The sequence below is a fragment of the Sceloporus occidentalis genome, unplaced genomic scaffold (assembly GCF_023333645.1).
Source record: "Sceloporus occidentalis isolate IW3139 unplaced genomic scaffold, rSceOcc1.0.p SCAF_3, whole genome shotgun sequence".
NCBI lineage: Eukaryota > Metazoa > Chordata > Lepidosauria > Squamata > Phrynosomatidae > Sceloporus > Sceloporus occidentalis.
In genome coordinates, this window is record NW_028316983.1 from 168,701,605 (window position 1) to 168,721,454 (window position 19,850).

General features: G+C 42.5%; 1 protein-coding gene across 3 annotated transcripts in view; it reads left to right on the forward strand.

Annotated features, from left to right (window-relative positions):
• The first annotated feature begins 1,778 nt into the window (after positions 1–1,778).
• LOC149317087 (threonylcarbamoyladenosine tRNA methylthiotransferase-like) overlaps positions 1,779–19,850 on the forward strand; it is a 319,318-nt gene continuing 301,246 nt past the window's right edge. The window contains exons 1-3 of one of the 3 annotated variants that reach the window (XM_089516838.1): positions 1,779–1,826; positions 8,534–8,703; positions 9,046–9,158. In XM_089516838.1, coding sequence (XP_089372964.1) covers positions 1,815–1,826; positions 8,534–8,703; positions 9,046–9,158 — 295 coding nt within the window. In that variant the 5' untranslated portion in view covers positions 1,779–1,814. Of the gene's footprint in view, positions 1,827–2,463; positions 2,530–8,533; positions 8,704–9,045; positions 9,159–19,850 lie in introns of those variants that run through there. The other 2 variants (XM_089516835.1, XM_089516836.1) reach the window with 2 other exon arrangements.

Below are 19,850 nucleotides of genomic sequence, written 5' to 3' on the forward strand. Positions count from 1 at the left end.
AAATGGGCAGCAAATAAAACAGTTTTCGTCCCAGAGTGGCTTTGCTTCTGGTGCCCTCTTAGAGGTAAGAGAAACTGGGTGGTGTTAAATAGAGCTGTGTATTGTACTTAACTGAGAGCAAGCATGGTGCAGTGGTTTGAGTGTTGGACTACAACTGGCTGGGAGATTAGGATTTGATTACCCACTTGGTCATGGAAACCCACTGGGTTGACCTTGGGTGAGGCACACACTCTCAGCCCCTGAGACAGGTTTGCCATAAGGTGGAAGCAACTTGAAGGCACACAGCAACAATTGTACTTAAGCTTACCATTTATTCCAACTGATTTTGAAGATAGTACAGTAAAATGTGTTTAGCTACAGCATGCAACCTGTAGTTTGAACCCTATTGGGACTATATGAACGTAAGAAACTCGCTTACAATTGGCCCAATTAACATTATTATCACAAGTGACTTCAACCAGGAGTTACTCTCGCAGTATCTGAATATTGCAGAGATTGAATTTGAAGCCGGAGTGTGACTTACCCAAGATCACCCAGCGGGTTTCCATGCTCAAGCAAGAATTTGACCTGTTCGCCAGAGTCAAAATCCAACAGTCAGACCATTACGCCACACTGGCTCTTCTAATTTCAGATACACCACCATAAACACTGAATCATATCAGATACACAATATATCCTAGATCGTGAAAACTGGCAGGCTAGGGTTGAGGAGAGAGAGGGTAACAGGATTCTCAAATGAACAAAGAAAGAGAAAGCCACTGTAAAGTAAATTGAAGGTCAGGGGGGTATGGAGCTGTTGGCATGAAAGAGTGGGACAGTACTGTTAACAAAAATGAAAACCACCCTGCAGTGTATGTATGCAATAATAGAGACATAGGATGTTTGGTTTTTCAAGTTTTATACCTTGCCCTAAAAATAAGAATTTTCTTTGGAAAGTAATGTGTTGAGATTAAGAGCTAGAAATGCCTTATCATTGTAGCAGAGGGATTATGGCCTCAGCATGTAGTGGAGGAATGGAATAAACTGGAGCAGCCAGTTTGGTCTAAATTGGTCTAATACCCAAATGGGAGGATACGAATTGGAGGCAGAGGTGCACAGGATTTTATAACAAAGGTCCAAAAGACACTACAGAAATAATCCAGTTTGTGACCGCTTTAACTTCCCTGGCTCAATGCTAGTGAATTCTGAGAACTGTAGTTTTGTGAGTAGAGAGACCTTGTAGCACCTTTGAGACTAACTGAAGGAAATTGGCAGCACGGGCTTTTGTAGACTTCAGTCTACTTCCTCAGATGCATTTGGATCTGAAGTCTTCCTCAGGTGCATTGGGATGTTTTGTGAGACATTTAGCCTTCTCTATTGGAGAGCTCTGGTGCCACAATAAACCACAATCCCTAGGATTCCCTAGCACTGATCCAGGGCAGTTAAAGCAGTCTCAAACTGGATTGTTTCTGCAGTGTGTTTTGGACCAAACTGGTCTAGAATATATCAAGGTTTTGGCCTAGATTATTACAGTAGAGTGAAGGCTCTACTTTTCAGAAACTGAAAAATGGGGTATCTAAATGTCCTTCAAAATGGCATTTTCTTTCCTTGTGAAAGAAGTGGGAAAGTTCTCTTAAAAATTACTTCTCCTCAACTCTAGAGGAGTTGGTGGTTTTCTGTGAAGTATACAAGCGAAACAGCCTTCTATCTATTAAGTGCCAGCTTATTTTATTTTAATTTGATCCTTTTAATACTCTGCAAAGGATTCTACATAGCAATATCCCAGTCCTCTGAGGGAAGTCTGGTGATTTCAACAGGAGTGGTAAAGCAGCCAAATGCTTGTTGAAGTAAGTCCTATTAATTTTAATGAGGGCAATTGGATATTAGTGGCTGCTGCCACACTGCAGAATTAATGCAGTTTGACACCGCTTTAACTGCCTTGGCTCAGTGCTGTGGAGTTCTGGGATTTGTAATTTGTTATGACAGTGGAGCTCTGACAGAGAAGGCTAAATATCCAGGAGAGCCAGTGTTGTGTAGTGATTTGAGGCTTGGACTGTGACTCTGGGGCTAGAGTTCGAATCCTGGCTTGGCCATGTAAACCCAATGGGTGACCTTGGGCAAGTCACACTCTCTCAGCCTCAGAGGAAGGCAAGGGGGACAAAGCCATCTGAAGAAACTTGCCAAAGTCAAAAAAACCCCACTGCAGGAATAATCCACTTTGACTGCCTTGGTTCACTGCTAGGGAATCCTGGGAAGTGTAGTTTATTGTGGCACCAGAGCTCTCCCTGACAGAGAAGGCTAAATGTCTCACAAACTACAGTTCCCAGAATCTCAAAGTGGGTTATCCCTGCAGTGTGCTTTGGATCTAAGGAAATGACTTGAAGGCAAGAAGACTTTCCACAGAGCCGTTCCGCGAAGCCAAAGGCGGCCTATTTTGTCCTTCCTGGCGCGCCGTACTGCTCCCTCCGGAAAGAGGCGGGAGGAGGAGCCTCGCAGGGCCCAAGATGGCGGCGCCCAGGCAGAGCTAGAGGCCGCGCGGGGCTTCGGCAGGTGGGTCGCCCTTTGGGCTCTCGGCAGCCCCTCTCTCTGCCAGGGAGCTGCTTTTCTCTTCTCTCTTTCGGGAAGGAGGAGCCTGGGCTGGGTCTGCGGCTACATTAGGAGGAACTTCCTGACAGTGAGGGCTCTTCGACAGTGGAACAGACTCCCTCGGAGGGCAGTGGAGCGAGTCTCCTTCCTTGGAGGTCTTTGAACGGAGGCTGGATGGACATTGTCACAGCAGGGGATCCTGTGATGGAGAGTTCCTGCATGGCAGAATGGGCTTGACTGGATGGCCCTTGTGGTCTCACCTGTGATTCTATACCAGTCGCCCTTCCTGCATCTCCCTTCACTCCCACCTAGTAGAGGCAGGGGTGAGGGGTGCTGGGAGTTGCAGTTGGGCCGCCCTGGTTCCCACTCCTGGGGAGCCACCGCAGCTCCCATCACTCCTAGGTAGTAAAGCATTTTGTATTGACTGCACTCTTAGCTAGTGGAAGGGGGTCGCTGGGAGTTGCAGTTGGGCCGCCCTGTTCCACACTCCTGGGAATCCACCTCAGTTCCCATCACTCCCAGGTCATAAAGGCGGAGATGAGGGGTGCTGGGAGTTGCAGTTGGGCCGCCCTGGTTCCCACTCCTGGAGAGCCATCACAGCTCCCATCACTCCTAAGTAGTAAAGCTTATATTGATGGCACTCCTAGGGGTTGCTGGGAGTTGCATTTGGGCTGCCCTGTCCCTCACTCTGGGAACCCACAGCATCCCCCTTCATTCCTAGCTTGTGCTGGGAGTTCAGTGGGGCTTCTTTGCTGAGCTTGGTGGGCTTCTGTGTGAAAGATGCTCCTGCCTAGCTTCCTTCTCCCCCTGTGGCCCTGTCCCCAATTTTGTCTACATTCTTCTGGATGTGGGCAGCTGTGAACTGTTTCATAGTCCAGTGCCACTCGCAAGGGTGGTCTGTGGGCTGGTGCTGCTCCATGGACAGTGAACTGCCCATCCTGGGTGAGTTTCTAGGGAAGAAAGAAACAGCTGTAGCCAGTGTGCCTGCAGATATGCTGCTGGCCACTGGCACATGGAGGGGAAAAAAAGGTTAACCCTTCCATCTAATAGTTTGAGATGGCCTGGTGTATTCATAGGAGCCTCACCACAACTCTTGCCATTAGTGGTAGAATTCAAAGATATAGCTGAGTTAGTCTGTAGTCAGTATATAGAGAGATCTTGTAGCACCTTTGAGACTAACTGAAAAAAAGAAGTTGGCAGCATGAGCTTTCCTAGACTTCAATCCACTTCCTCAGATGTACACTCTCATTTGGTTCTGAAGTCTACTAGAGCTCATGCTGCCAATTTCTTTTTTCCAGTTAGTCTCAAAGATGTTACAAGCTCTCTCTCCATATTCTTACCATCGATATAAGAAACCTCACTCTCTGGGTAAATGTCTTTTTGAATAAAGAGTGTTGTTGTGCCGTTAAGTAGTTTCCAACTTATGGCAACCAGAAGGCTAAGACTAAGTCCTAACCCTATCATAAGGTTTACATGGCAAGTTTCTTCACAGGTTTGCCATTGCCTTCCCCCAAGGCTGAGAGAGTATGACTTGCTGAAGGTCACCCAGTGGATTTCCATAGCCAAGCAGGGATCGAACCTTGGTCTCTGGAGTCATAGCTCAACACTCAAACCACTACCACACAGTTTTTGAGCAAAGAGCCCTATCCTATTTCTATTCTCTTTGCCTGGTGTTCTTGGGAGTGTAGGATTGCTGCCATGTGCCCTTTGAGCCAGGGGTCAGCAACTGCAGGTCTCTACATGTCTTTGGACTACAGGTTCTATCAGTCTATGTCAAGTAGGCCAATAGTGAAGGGTGACTGCACCTGCTGTCCAGCAGCATAGGAAAGGCCATGCTTTGTCCATCTCTGTCTTAAAGGAAGAAGATGGTAGGCAAGGGAAAATAGTCGGCGAGGGTTGGTGACTTTGCTGTAGCTTCCAGGACCTAGCAGCAAAAGTAATTTTGATAGCTGATGGAGTGGACTCTAAAATACGTGAACCTTTGGTGGAAGAGTTTCCCTGCCACAGCCATATAATGGTTGAGGAGAACTTGGAGATGGAGAATGCACTTCTGGCTGCAGTTCTGCAGTTGGGCAATGAAGAGAGATGTGACTCTCCCAAATCCCTAGTGAGTACAAGAAAACTCTGTGGGAAGTTAGGAAAGTAACATCTCCTTATACAGAATCATAGAGTTGGAAGACAATGCAGTATACAGAATAGAGTTGGAAGACAGTGGCTTGAGTCTTTGCTTTGGAGTCCTAGAGACCAAGGTTGAGGTTGAATCCCACCTCAGCCATGGAAACCTACTAGATGACCTTAGGTCCCACACTCTCAGTCTCAGGAGAAGGCAATGGCAAACCACCTCCTAATAAATTTTACTAAGAAGACCCCCATGACACCATAAATCCAAGTTGACTTGAAGGCACACAACAGGAGTTGAAAAGGGATGCAAGGGCCATCTATTCCAACACTCTGCCATGCAGGTATAGAGCTAGGGAGAGAAACAGTGCTCCTCTGGCAACTCCTCTCCTCATTTACAAGCTTTTAGCCAAGTCTTATATACTGAGAATAAGACATATTTGTGGGAGTATTGTAATATAATTGAGAAAGAGGTGTTTCAATGTCTGGCAATATCTCATAAGGGAATTAGTGAATTGAAATTATAGATATTAGAATCTATGAAGATAAAATAGGCAAAATAATGTAAGCTATGAGGACCCACTGGGTGACCTTGGGTGAGTAAATCTGTCTCAGCCTCAGAGGAGGGCAATGGCAAACCCTCTCTGAATAAAACTTGCCAAGAAAACCTCAGGATAGATTTACCGTGTGTGTGTGTGTATACGTGTATGTGCCTGTTGACTTATGGCAACCCCATTCATTTCATAGAATTGTCTTAGGCAAGGAAGGCCCCTTACAGACAGGCCAAAATAAAGCTGCTTCGGGTCACTTTGGAGGTATGCTGTTTAAATGATGCATGTGTTTAAATGGTGCATCTTTAGCACAGCTTCTGGATTCTTAGGACACATGCAGAATTTCAACAGCATACCTCAAAAGTGACCCGAAGCAGCTTTATTTTGGCTTGTCTGTATGAGGCCGAAGACTCGAGAGATGGTTTTGCTAGTTCTTTCCTGTTAAATATAGCTTACAGCACCTGGTATTTGTTGACAGTCTCCCATCCAAGTACTAACCAGCACTGATTCAGCTTAGCTTGCAAAATTAGACAGGATCTGGTGCCTTTAGTGTATTTAGGGTCACCATAAGACTGAAATGACTAGAAGGCAGACAACAACAAATTTTACTTGTAAGGGATTGCTGTAAAGTTAAAGTATGACACATTATTCTCTCCTCATTGTGGTTATTTCATTGCACAAAACATTTTTCCATATTTTATTGTGGATATTTATAATTTTATCTCTTACTAAATTAGTTTTAAAAACTGTTTTTAAACAGTCTTTTTTTAAAACTCATGCATCTGAGGAAGTAGACAGAGTTTACAAAAGCTTATGCTACAACTTCTACACACTTAGTCTCAAAGGTGCTACATTATCCCTTTGCATACTGATATTCCAAATGGCCATGTCTCTTGTTTTTTAAAGGGTTACTTGTGACTTCCAAAAGGTATGTAAGGTTCTCATCAGTTCTGGCTGACACTGCTAACAGTGATATATGGTCTGGGGTATATGGAACTTACCAGGTTGCCTAGTCCTTCCCTATAGGATATTTTGTTAATTTGGGAGTGTGCATGAAAATATTATTCTTAAAATAGTAAATAAAATTCGTTAACGGTATATATTTTTGGAGACCCTTTCTTCTTTTCCAGATGTGTTTGGCAGTGGGTACAGATTGAATATCCCTTATCCTGAATTCCAAAATCCTAAGTACTCCAGATCCAAAAGTTTTTGAGCTACAACACAGGAAACATAGTACATACCTATACTGTATTTGCAAGACTGGAGACAGATGTGGCTGGAGGGAGACAGGAGTATCTTCAAAATATAGGGAATCCACATCTTCTGCCATTGCACAAGTCATCAGTCTCTCTCCAGCCTCATTATGTCTGATTATGCAAATACAGGTATTCCGAAATCCCAAAGAATCAGAAATATGGAACACTTCTGGCCCTAAGCATTTCAGATAAGGGATACTCAACCTGTTTGTGTGTATTTGAGTGAATGGTTTGCAAACAGCACAACCAAATCAGACAAATGCAAAACCTATTGAATCTGTAACTGCAATTCAGGATGACAGCTATTTTTTAATCTGTTTTTTTAAGAACTGGTATTCATATTTCAAGACCTGTACAAATCATGGATTGAAAGCAGGAGTATAGAAGACACTTCCATCAAATTGGCTGTTTGGATCATATTTCGACCATGGAAATATTTCTTTGGTAAAATTGGAGTTTACTGTGGATTCAGGCAGCCCCCTCCCCCATGGTAGAAAAATACCAAGAAGAGAGAGGTTTTTTTGTGAAAAGCCAGGAAGAACTGGTGTTTAGAGAAACAAACTAAGCACAGGATTTCCATTGACTTTTTTAATTTTCAGGGCCCTCCTCTAGGTAGAATCCTGTGTATAGTTTGCATATATATATGTGTGTGACAAATGATTTAAATCAGCTTTAACTGTGGAAGTTTTGAAAGATTTATTAAAACTGCAGTTTTATCCTTATTTACCAAGGAGTTATCCTTACTGACTCATCAGAACTTAATTCGAAATAGGCAGATTTGGATTGCATTTATGGAGGTTTGGCATGATTTACCATTAACAACCTTCTGTTATTTTCAGAGGGGAATCCTGGAGCTTGAAAGATACTTTGTAAAGTCAGGTACAGTTTTATTACAAGAAACAATTTAGTGTTTTTTATTCTGTTTTAATTTGGCATGCCATCATAGATGTGGACAGACCAAAGGACTTTTTCAGCAAGGTGTATACAGTCACCAGGACTTGAGTGTTTAATCCATTCAGACAACTGTGAATGGCACAATCAGCTGTTTGGCAGAAATAGTTCCTTTCCTGAATAACTAATCACCACTATTACTGATTTTCACACTTTATTACATGTGTGTGGATTCATCAAATAGCATTATATGTGAGGACCCAGCTAGAGATATGGGTGGTAAGTCACCTACTTGGATAAGTTTGAAAGTACCTAATATTCTAGGCATTTTTTTAAAACAAAAATCTGTCATTGTCCATGGTGAAAAACTGGGGGGGAAGCATGTGGATGTCTGCAAGGAAATTGCTGATAGTTGTTATATGGGAGTTGTAGTAAATTAATATCCCAGTCCTAAAAATATGCACTTATGACCTGAAGAATTCCTTTATTTCTGGCAATAGATAAACTTTGATTGTCAGATTTTGTAGTCTGAAATGCCAAAGAAATTTATCCTTACATTCACATTCCTTCCTTGATGGCTCCTGTTTAAATTGCTTTGCTAGTTCTTGAGATGCTTCAGAGACCTGCATGATTTCTGTGGACTGCTAGTCTGGATTTGAGTTATCTTCTATGATGTATGAGTTTTGATGCCTAATACCCTAAAGGCACCAGGTGCTATAGGCTATCTTTGTGAGGAGGGAACTGGCAAAACCACCTCTGAGTCTTCCTTGCCTAAGAAAACCCTATGAAATTCATAGGGATCATCATAAGTTTCCTGGTCACTTGAAGGCACACATGCACACATGAATTTTGTATGACGTCTATGAGCAGAATAAAGAGAGATTTTCTGAAAGATGGCATAAAAATGTGGAGTCCACTAAGTATAATATTTGGGTAACCTTAAAAATTGTATTGTTTTATAATTTAGGCTTCAGTTGCTTTACTTGTATTGCCAGAATTATTAGAATTAAAATATATAAACAGTTTTAATGCTATTTATTAATAGTGCCCTAATGTTCTCTGACTGGTTAGCAATAAAAGTGTAGAAGTAGTTAGAATGGAATTGATTGTTTGGATTCTTGCTCTTTAATCTGGTACATGCATCTTTTGTAGAAAATGTCTGCAGTCTGCAATTCTCTCCTTGAAGACATTGAAGATATTGTGTCAGCACAAGATCCAAAGCCACATGACCGGCAGTTTGGGAGACAAAGCATTGTTCCCAAAGTGCGAAAACGCCATTCACAAAAAAATGTAGACGTGGATGAAGATCCCCCAAGTGACAGGTGTGTTTTATCTTTTAAAAGATGTTGCTCGGGCAAGTAGAAAGGTAGAAGCCAAGCAAGTTTGAAACCTATTTAAAATTTTAAAAAATTAAGTCTTGTCCCATCTGCTGTCTTTTCTCTTCTTATCGTTTTGTCACTGTTAGATTGATGAACTGTTGTAGGGTTTTTCAGTAATATTTCTATTTGAACAATGCATACAAACAATGAAGAAATGATATGTTATTACAGTTTTTCTCTCATAGGGTATTTTTAAGCTTTCACTATTATTCAGTGGTTGTCACCTACTGTGGCCAAAAGTTTCTTATGAGATGAAATTAACATTCTTATATCTTTTTTTCACAGTGTTATTCCAGGTGTACAAAAAATTTGGATACGCACATGGGGATGTTCTCATAATAGCTCAGATGGCGAGTATATGGCTGGACAGCTGGCTGCTTATGGATACAAAATTACAGGTAATGAACTTAACACATTTGGTTTATTTATTAGTATTGAGCCATATATAGAAATTTCAAAATCTGTTCTATTTTTAATTTATTTAGGCGTGTTACAGACCGCCCAATATGGGCGGTCTGCCGGCACCATCATTTGCTGTGCCGAGGCCAAACTGTGCGACTCCTCAGCGCAGCAAAAAAGAAGCCGAAAAAGCGGCTTCTTTTAGCGCCATGGAAATGGCGCCGCAAGTGGCCAATGGCACACTCGCGGTGTCATTTCTGCCATGTGACATGTGGACGCTAGGTGTCCACGACACCAAGATGGCGGCGCCTGTGTAGAACGGGCGCTGCCATTTTGTACGCGCTCTGCATGTACTAGGGTTAGGGGCATCTGGAAAGGACGCCCCTTTCTAACCCTAGTATGCGTGGAACATGTACTTTCCGCTCGTGCGGAACGGGCCTTAGTATAATTTCAGGATTGTTTATCCTTTCAGGATGCATATCATTCAAAGGAAGCCTATGAGTAGCATCATTAAGCTTGCCCTGATACAGTAACAATAAAATATTGCAAGGTACATGTGAAGTGAGAAACTTGGAAAGCCTGGGTAGAGACAGCCAACCACAGGTTGGGGAATGTTATGAAAGGTGGCAGGGAGGATTCTCTGTAAAAGAATGAGTTAGGACAGTCAGAAGTGGAGAGTGAAGACTAGTTAGAAAGAGAGAAATTAATAAAATCTAAGTAGAGTTTTTGGAGCTAAGAATGTGGAAAGAGTTCAGGAATTTATTTTTAACCCATTTTTTATATGGTCAATCTTTACTGGTTTAATTTTCTACAACTGTGTCTGACTTTTTTCATTTAAGAAGTAAAAGGCCCAAGTATCCAGGGAGGGATATTGAGGGTAAACAGGCAAGGTCAGTGATAAGAGCCCAAGAGTTGGAACTGCAAGGCCAGCTTGGATATATGTAGGTTCAATTACAGTATGCATCAGGATTCTTTTCACAGGGCGCTTGAGATGGTAGATGGCTCTATGAGGGGATGGAAACCAGTCCAGCTTGTGCAGGCCGTGATGTAGCCTTTGCTTGTCTCTTTTCTTTTTTCTTGGATCTTTGATAAGCTGCAGTGTGCACAGTCTCTGCAGGCAATTAGAACTCCTTAATTTGCAGGTGCATCTTTAGTATGAAGGGTTTATTGTGAGGCACTTCTTCTTGAAAGAAAGACTGGAGGGTTTTCTGTTTGCTATGGTTGCATGTTGTTCAAGGAAACCCCACCTTCATTGCCTACCAAGAAAAGGGAGATTGAGGGATCTTCAATATGTACATTAAACAAACTAGCACACATTAGCACATCATATTTCTGCTGTGCTCTGTATGTTGACTGAGTCCTGGAAATCCTGTTGAGCCCCCAGCGGTCTATATGATTGAAATTTCTTTTCATAGTGAAACAGAAATGCTTTTAAAATGAAAACTGAAGCTACCAGCTTTTCTTATTGTGCAGTAAATAATATAGTTAAGGCACCGAACCGTGTGCTATGTACTGAGTCAAAAGTGAATAATTTGAGGCGTCAAAATACAATATGGCTCAAGACCTTGTTAATGAAGGCATAAATGAAGGTATCATATATTAAATAATTAAGCATTTTTAATCTGCTAGAATGGAATTCTTCACCTTATGTGGCTCACCAGCCAGTCTCTTGTGAAGAAACAGTATTTGGTGATTTAGGTATACCTATCCCTTCAGGAAGGTTTTCATCTTAGAAAGCACCTTATGATATCTCAATGTGATATCTCATTCATGGTAATAGTGATTGCATTTTGTGTTATAGACTACAATGGACCCTCTATATTTGCTGGGGTTTAGGGCACAGAATCCCTGTGAAAATGGAAAAAACGCAAATAAGAAAACACTTCCTCTAGAATTTCTAGGTCCTGCAGGGCAACTCTATGGTCTAATGGGAGTTGGCAATAGGTTGCTCTGGAATACTTACAGATGCCTAGAGAAGTGTTCTCCCTAGGAATCTCTGGGTCCCCTGACACAACTTTGCAGACGTTAACCACAGAGTTGTACTGGAGGACCTAGGCAAGTTTTGTTCAGAGGGGATTTGCCTTTCCTTTTCTCTGAAACCTTTTCTCTTTCCTTTTCTGGTTTTTTGTTTATCCTATTTTTATCTAGCAGCATTTAGGCATTATTGAACATACATCTCCTATCTGCTACACTGTTCAATATTTTTAGTTACATATATAATTTATAGAGTATTGTTAAATTGCGTTATGATATCAGGAAATTTGTATCTCTTACTTTCTTTTTCTAGTTCAGGGTAGAATGTGGGGGCTTTGGTTATGTGTGGGTGATTAGCAATGGTTTTGAGCCCTTGTGAGGAGGAGTCTTTGGTGTCATTTGTGGACCACAAAAGGCATAAGTGAGCAAAAATTGACCATTTTCCCTTCCACAGTTGACCATCCCTGATTTACAGCATATATTTTGGAAATTAAAACGGACTCTTAACCAACATGAGGAAATAAATGTGAGAGTTGCAACTACTTTTTAATAACTGTTTGTAAAGATTAAATGTTAGCAATCTGTAGATGGCAGTATTGGATAATTTGTTTTGTGTTCTGTTGTATTTACAGCTAGCCCGTTGTATTTTAAAAATAGCTGTTTCACACTCTAATTATTGTAAACATCTTGATTTCTTCTCTAAAGCTAAAATCTTTAGAGATACCTTTTAATCTCCCCCCCCCCCCCCCCCAATACATGAGATCTTTCTCTTCTTTGCTGTCATAGTTTGGAATTTTTTACGTGGATAATAATTACATTAGTTTTCAGGAACACTACATTTCTGTTTGGTAAAATGTAGCTTGAGGTTATTTGTTGGGAAAGTAGATTTGGTTATCATAGGTGAGTTCCTTAATTATAAAATTAGGATTGAAATACGTTTATCAATTTAAATTTAACATTCTTCTTAAGAAAATCCTATGATTTTGAGTACTAGGATTCAGAACTTTGAAATGACTGTTTAATCGGCAACTCATTATCTGTACATACTGCTTTTTTAATCAAGATATTGTAAAGCCCTTAAGTAGTGTATAGTTGCGCTTCATTTAGCACAATGGTATTCTAGTTTTTTGAGCAGCAAAACGGCAAATAAAATTAATTGTAATTTTAACTTCACATATGGTAATTAAATTTAAATGCATGCTAAATGACCAGAAGAGAACTATTGGGGTCACTGTTGATACTTCAGCAAAAACATAGTGGGATTATTGAAAAATTTTCTAGCTAGTATAATAATGCTCTTATATAAATCCATCTTGCAGTCACATCTGGAAAATTGTATGCAAATCTGCTTCCCCCATCTCAAAAAAAGACACAGCTGAAGACGATGCAGGAAAAAGTACCCAAAGAGTTGGAGCATCTTTCTGACAAGGAAAGGGTGGAGGTTTTGGTCTGTTTAGCACAGAAAAGAGCAGGGTGTGATCATATAATCTAAGGTTTTCAAAATTGTGTACAGTGCGGTGACAGGAGGTGAAGGATTTATTTTCTCTTCTAAAGTCTAATCTGCACTACAGAAATAATGCAGTTTGACACCAGTTTAACTGCCATGACTCAGTGCAATGGAAACCTTGGAATTGTAGAATAATAATAATAATAATAATAATAATAATAATGTATCCCACCTCTCCCTGTATTGATCGAGGCGGGTAACAGCAAACAAGAACAATAAAATCAAAGATGAATATCAATAGATAAAAGCATAACAGAACATACTAGATCTCCCTCCCAACCTAAAATACCATAACAAAACAATTCCCAATAGAATGGTTAATAAAACAGATTGAGATCAAAGTCCAGTAGGTATAGCTAAACAAATGGAGAGTGAAAATTCTGAGGAGATCAGTTTGGGAAAGTCTGCCAGAAGAGATCTGTTTTTATTGCCTTCTTAAAGGCCTTCAATCATGTTATATGGTGGATCTCATCTGGCAGGTCTTTCCAGATTTTTGGAGCGGCAACAGAGAATGTCCTCTGAGAAGTTGTCGTCAATCTAATTCTCTCTAACTGCAGTAGGTTCTTCCCAGAGGACCCGAGAGTTTATTGTGGCACCAGAGCTCTCTGACAGAACAGGTTAATATCTCTCAAAACTACAACTCCCAGAATTCCACATCATTGAGCCATAGAAGTTAAAGCAGTGTCAGACTGAATTATTTCTGCAGTACAGATTAGACCTAAGACTATTACTTCATTGATTTGGAGTAGATTCAGAACAATTGAAAGAGTCAGAAAATTATCACAAGGTATGGTGATGGACCCAGGCTTAAATGGCTTTAAAATGGGACTAGCCAGTATATTGAGGGACAGGTCTATCCATTGGTATCAGCCATGATATCTAAATAGATATCATGATATAGTGCAGGGGTAGGCAACCTTTTTGAGCCAGGGGCCGGGTTGCTGTCCCTCAGGCGACTGGGGGGGCCGAAGCCAGGAGGTGGAGCTTCCACCCTCGGGGGGCGGGGCCGCGTGCCTGGGGTGGAGCTTCCATCCTCCAGGGGTGGGGCTAAGTGCTGGGGGTGGAGCTTCCACCCTCTGGGGGCGGGGCTGCATACAGGGGGCGGAGCTTCCACCCTCCCAGGGTGCCACCGGGGGCGGAGCTTCCACCCTCCGGGGGCCAGGCCTCCCCATCTTTGCCAGCCCCTGACGGGGCCCCAGGCCCTGTCAGAGGCCGGCAAAAAAGCCAGTGGGGGCCACCAGCGCTGGAGGCCTCCCCCTTTGCCGGCCCTTTTTCCGTTACTGGGGCCCTCCAAGAGGGATCCGGTGGCGGCAGCAGGCCTCTGGGAGGCCCTTTTGCCGTTGCCAGGGTCCTCTTGGAGGGTGCCAGCGATGGCAACGGGCCTCTCAGAGGCCCCCTGCTGCCGCCGGACCCCTCTTGGAGGGCGCCAGCGATGGCAACGGGCCTCCCAGAGGCCCTCTGCCCCCACCGGGGCCCCCTTGGAGGGCCCCAGCGATTGCAACCAGCCTCCCAGAGGCCGCCTGCTGCCTCCGGACCCCTCTTGGAGGGCGCCAGCGACGGCAACGGGCCTCCCAGAGGCCCTCTGCCCCCACCGGGGCCCCCTTGGAGGGCCCCAGCGATTGCAACCAGCCTCCCAGAGGCCGCCTGCTGCCGCCGGACCCCTCTTGGAGGGCACCAGTGATGGCAACGGGCATCCCAGAGGCCCCCTGCCGCCGCCGGAGCCCTCCTGGAGGATCCCAGCGACAGCAACGGGCCTCCCAGAGGCCCGCTGCAGCCGCCGGAGCCCTCCTGGAGGACCCCAGCGACGGCAGCGGGCCTCCCAGAGGCCCGCTGCCGCCGTTGGAGCCCTGTTTGAGGGCTCCGGCGGCCGCAGCGGGCCTCCTGGAGGCCGAAGTCTCACGCAACCTTTTCTGTGGGTTAGAGTTTTTTTTAACTTTATCTTGCGAGATCCGTGTACTTATATGGTCTTGTGTTTGTTAGTCCCTCTTAGATTGACCTGTCTCATGTTATTTTTAAAGATAAAATGTGGAGAAGAGGGGGGGAATCACTTTTCTTGCATGTTTTCAGTAGCTTCCATAGCCTGAGCCTGACAGTGCTCATATTCAGTAGGTTATGTCTGTGCTAACTCACCAGTCTTCAAGCCCAAAACAAGTTAGACCCTAATAATTTAGTGTTGCCCTTATGGGAATGTTGTGCTTCTAGAAAGTATAAGGCGTCTGTGGCTGATCAGCCAGTAATTGGTTAGTGGGCATCACTTAAATATAAAAGCTGCAGGCTAGGCTTAGCCTCATGTCGTAAATCACCTTATTTTTGTCTTGTGGTATTTCTTCTTTCAGTCATGGATTCCTGCTCTACTGAGGCTTGTATTTTAGACTAGGATTAACTAAAATGTACTGTATTGCTTTTGTTTTTGCCTGTCTATATCTTTTCCAAATATCACTCTGGTTCTCTTACTACTTTTAATCCCATTTTCCTTTTTCTTTATAATAAGTCTAACTTCAGTTTTTTGGCTTAAGACTCTCATGTTTCTTAGACACTTAGGGGTGTCCTGTAAGACCTGTGAATCTCCTGTCCCGGGGTTGTTTTAGCAAAGAGGATACTGGCAGTCTACCAATGTAGACAGTTTTAAGGATATTGAAATATGCCTTGGGATAAATACTACTTTATGCTAATTCCAGTTTCAGAGGTAGGAAGAATCAGCCAGGAAAAAACAACCATGTGACCTGAAACATGCACTAAGATTACCCCCTCCCCCCAATATTTGACACTGCTTTTAATAATCTACCAATGGTAGTGTGTCTGTGATGAAATATAGTACCTGTATTACCAAATGTTGCTATTTAAGACAATGTGGTGACAGATGGAGTTTTCCAATGGATGGGTTTAGTTAATTAGGTTGTTCATATTTTCAGTGTTCTTCAAAATTCACCTTTTAAATTTCTTATTGTAAAACTAGTGAATGCTAATACTTCTAAGAGATAAAGCTTTTGTTGTTGTTTTTGCTTGGGATAGTGCACATTCAGTTTAGCTTTTGAGAAACTTTTTCAAGGTTACAAGTACCTTGCCATAATTTATGTGGTGGAGGCCATAAATGTTTCAGGAATCATTTTTGATTTCAATAATTTTTAACTGGCCCACTTAAGATCTAGTAAGAATCATTTATCCTCCCACCCAAAATCCAGAAGATAGGTTAGCTGAATGTTGTTCTTCATTGGGTGACTTTGATGGGTTGTCAAAGGCTTCATGATTTGAGTAGCCAACATAGAATGAATGTAGTTCAAGCTTGTGCTCAGTGGCATGCTTGTGAATATTTTTGACATTTTTGTTCCACCACAATGAAGCATTATTTTGTATAAAAGCAAAGGGAGAGACTCTCACTGAGCAGAAGACACTGACATTTGTCTTGTATGTCAAATCCTTGGCACTGGAGTTTACTTACAGTGCACAGCAACTTTGTCTTGGATGACTATAAATAGCTTTTTGACTTTATCCAGCCAAAAGTGAATTGCAGTTGATTGGTAAAAGGTACTGCAATATAAAGGAGTGAGGTTTTTTGGCTTGGTTTTTAATACAAGCCAGATCTCTTGGCTGCTCATGTATTTTTAAGACTTTCAGACCTTGAAAGTTCATTGGCTAGATTTCAGGGACAAGCCATGCTTTCTCATTTATTCTGAAATATGATTGTTTGCAGTACTAGAATCCTAAACTACACTTGGCTTTTAAAATATAGTTGCTTATTTATGGTGTGGGATCATCCTGTTCTGTACAGCTCTTGTTGGATTTACCTCTCCCCAAACTAGGAAAAAAGATATCTAGGCAGTTCATTCATATAGAGGACTGAGTTTGTAGTATTTAGTCCTGTGAAAAAGTGAACTCTCTACTCTTAGATTTCAGTCATTTACGGATCTTAATTGGTGTAGTTTGGGAGGAAATTAACTTGTTATCAGAATGTTTTATAATAAGTTGAGGCTCTTTAAGAGAGGTTATGGCAGTAGTCCTATGTGGATTTTGTCTTTTTTGAATATAATTTGTTACTTCTAATTAAACTGGCATGGAGATACTGTATATGCTCAACTATAAGTTCAGACATCTATGCCTCAAAATTGACCCTAAAATCCTGGTTCGACATATATGGGTCAGTACACTAATACTGCTTAGAGAGGTCCCAAAACAAGCACCGCTATGATGCCCCACCTGGAGGAAGAAATGTGTGAGTGAGTGAAAGAGGTTCCCAATTTGATTTTAAAGTCTTCTCTTCCCATCAAAGAAACCCCTCTTTTAACTCCACTTCTGTTCCTCCCCAATCTGATTTTAAAGCCTTCTCTTCCCATCAAAGAAACATCCCATTTAACTCCCTTTCCTCCCTAATCTGATTTTCAAACCTCTCCTCCAACATCTGGGAAGTGGTATCAGATGGTTGGGAGAGGTCCAGAGAAGGAGGAGGAGGGATGGAAGTGGTGCTTTCCTTTGTCTCCCCTTTGCTATAGCCCCCAAAGTTTTACCCTTGACTTATCCACTTATCTTTGACTTATCAAAATCCATGATTTTTACACTGAAACCTTCCTTTGACTTATACATGAGGTTGACTTGTACATGAGCATATATGGTAACAGAATTCTTCACTTGAAACCCTTTCACACTATTCAGGAAAGGATTGTGATAACCCTGTCTCAGTCCGGTGTCCCTGTGAGGACAGCTGTAATAGGAGTTTAAGTGTGAAAAGATCCTCAGTCTGTGGGCCATAATGAAATGTACTTAGTACATTTCTATCGAATAAATCTAGGGACAACATATCTGTTCTATATATGATGCTTTACTGTCTCTCTACTTAACATCCAGGGGTAGCCGTGTTGGCCATATAGCAAATCCAATATCAAAAATCAAAAATATCAAAAATCCACAAAACAGTAATACCTTTATTGGCCAACCAAAATGTACAGAATACATGTTGCAGGCTTTCAAAGCTCCATTGGCTTCTTACTTACCTGGCAAGGAAGACACCGGGATCTCAAAGTCCAGGAAATTTAACATATTTCCATTGAGACATATTGGATTGCAAAGGAAGTATCATTTTTTTGTGTTGTAAATGGATGTCGAATTTTCTGGACTTTAAGAACTTTCATATGAGGCCAACTGTGCTGGCCAAATGGCCATAATAAAGTTATTGTTATATGAGGCCAACACTGTTGAAAATTTGGTGGGAATAAACCATCACATTTATTTAACCCAGAAGGTTAAATTTGTTTTGAGTTAACTGGTTTAGATCAACTGCATGTCTAACCTCTCTGTATGCCTCAGGTGGTGGATTGCTGCATTTTTGAGCTGCTTCTAAGTGCTCAGTATGTCTCAAAGGTAACTTCTCCTGTAGACAGCACCACAGCATTCTGTTAGTTTACAAAGGCATGAATGATGTCTATACTTCTGAGAAATTTTTTGGGTGCATATGAGATGACCTGTTATGAACCAGAAAACTAATTTTGGGCCTTGCAACAGTATTGAATCCAAGCTACACACCATGTTAGCAATTGGGATGCACCATCTTTTTCTACCCTAATCTTACATGTAAAATCTTGTTGGTTTCAATGAGGGTTATATTGACACCTGTTTTAACAGTGATTAATGATGACTAGAATCTGATTTTATCCAGGCTGAATGTTAGCCAATTAAAGATTGGGCTAAGTAATGTTGGGTATTGCTGATTGTCAACAAGGTGTTTAACCACTATTAAGGCTAATAGGATGCTAATAGGATAACTTGTGCATGATGTGTCATCTTAACTATGATTCAAGGTTCAAGAGCATTAGCAGCTACTTTGTCCATTGTATGATCCAGCACAAAAATGCTATTTTCCACCAGGTGGCACTGTTTATGTTTACACTAGGTAGACTGTACAAGGGCTTCCTTACACCGACTTCAGGAGAATAGTGGTACTGGGTTAAAATATTATTTTTATTATATTTAGTTTTCAGTTTTGTCACCCTATATCAAATGAGAAATAAACTTGTAGCTCAAGAACATGCTTTTTCATTACTGAGGTCAGTTTATATTTTCCAAAGTAATCCCTCTTATATGGCGATTAGCTCTCATTGAGGTTGTTGCAGTTACAGTCCGTCCTCGCCTTACGCGGGGGATCCGTTCCAGATCCCTCCGCGTAAGGCGAATTCCGCCTATGCTCGAGCCCCATTGGAAACAATGGGGCTTGTGCGCGGCAGCGCGGGCGCGCGCGGGGCACAACGGGCGTGCGCCCCCGTTCAATTGAATGGGACGCGCTGCCCCTTCCGCCTGCGCGTGCCCCGTGGCTTGAGCGCGTATGCTCAAGGCCGCGTATGGCGCGCCCACGTATGGCGCGGGCGCTCTGTATTCACAGAAAGGCATTCCATATCTTTGTCCTCTTCAACATCCAAATAGAAAGTTTTTTTAATTGCTTTATATCGTTTTTCATAAATAATAATTCTGTTTAGCAAAACCATATGATCAGATGAATTGTGTCACATTACCATGTTCTCTCCATTTCAGTGGAACACAGATAATATGATGAAACTATTATAAAAATCAAGACTGAAAACATATCTTGGATAAAACGGATTTTCTGGACCCATTTCAAACTGGCTTCCGGGCGGGCTATGGAGTTGAGACTGCCATGGTCGCCTTAGTTGATGATCTCCGTCTGGGCATGGACAGGGGAAGAGTGTCCCTGTTAGTGCTTTTGGACATCTCAGCGGCTTTCGATACCATCGACCATGGTATCCTTCTGGAACGCTTGGGGGAGTTAGGTGTCGGGGGCACTGCGCTCCAGTGGTTCCGCTCCTACCTCTCTGGTAGATTCCAGATGGTGCAGCTGGGGGACGTGTGCTCTGATAAGAGGGAACTTACATCTGGTGTCCCTCAAGGAGCTATTCTGTCCCCCATGCTAGTCAACATTTACATGAAACTGCTGGGAGAGATCATCCGGAGACACGGGGCGTGGTGTTATCAGTACGCTGATGACTCCCAAATATGTTTCTCTGTGTCTCCGACTAGTGCAGCAACTAGGGATGGCATCTCTCCTCTAAATGCCTGCTTGGAGTCGGTAATGGGCTGGATGAGGGAAAACAAACTCAGTGTGAATCCCAGAGAAAACTGAAGTACTGGTGATAGGTTCCCCGGATCCGGGCGATGAGATCTGCCATCCAGTCCTGAATGGGATCACGCTCCCCTTGATACGCCAGCT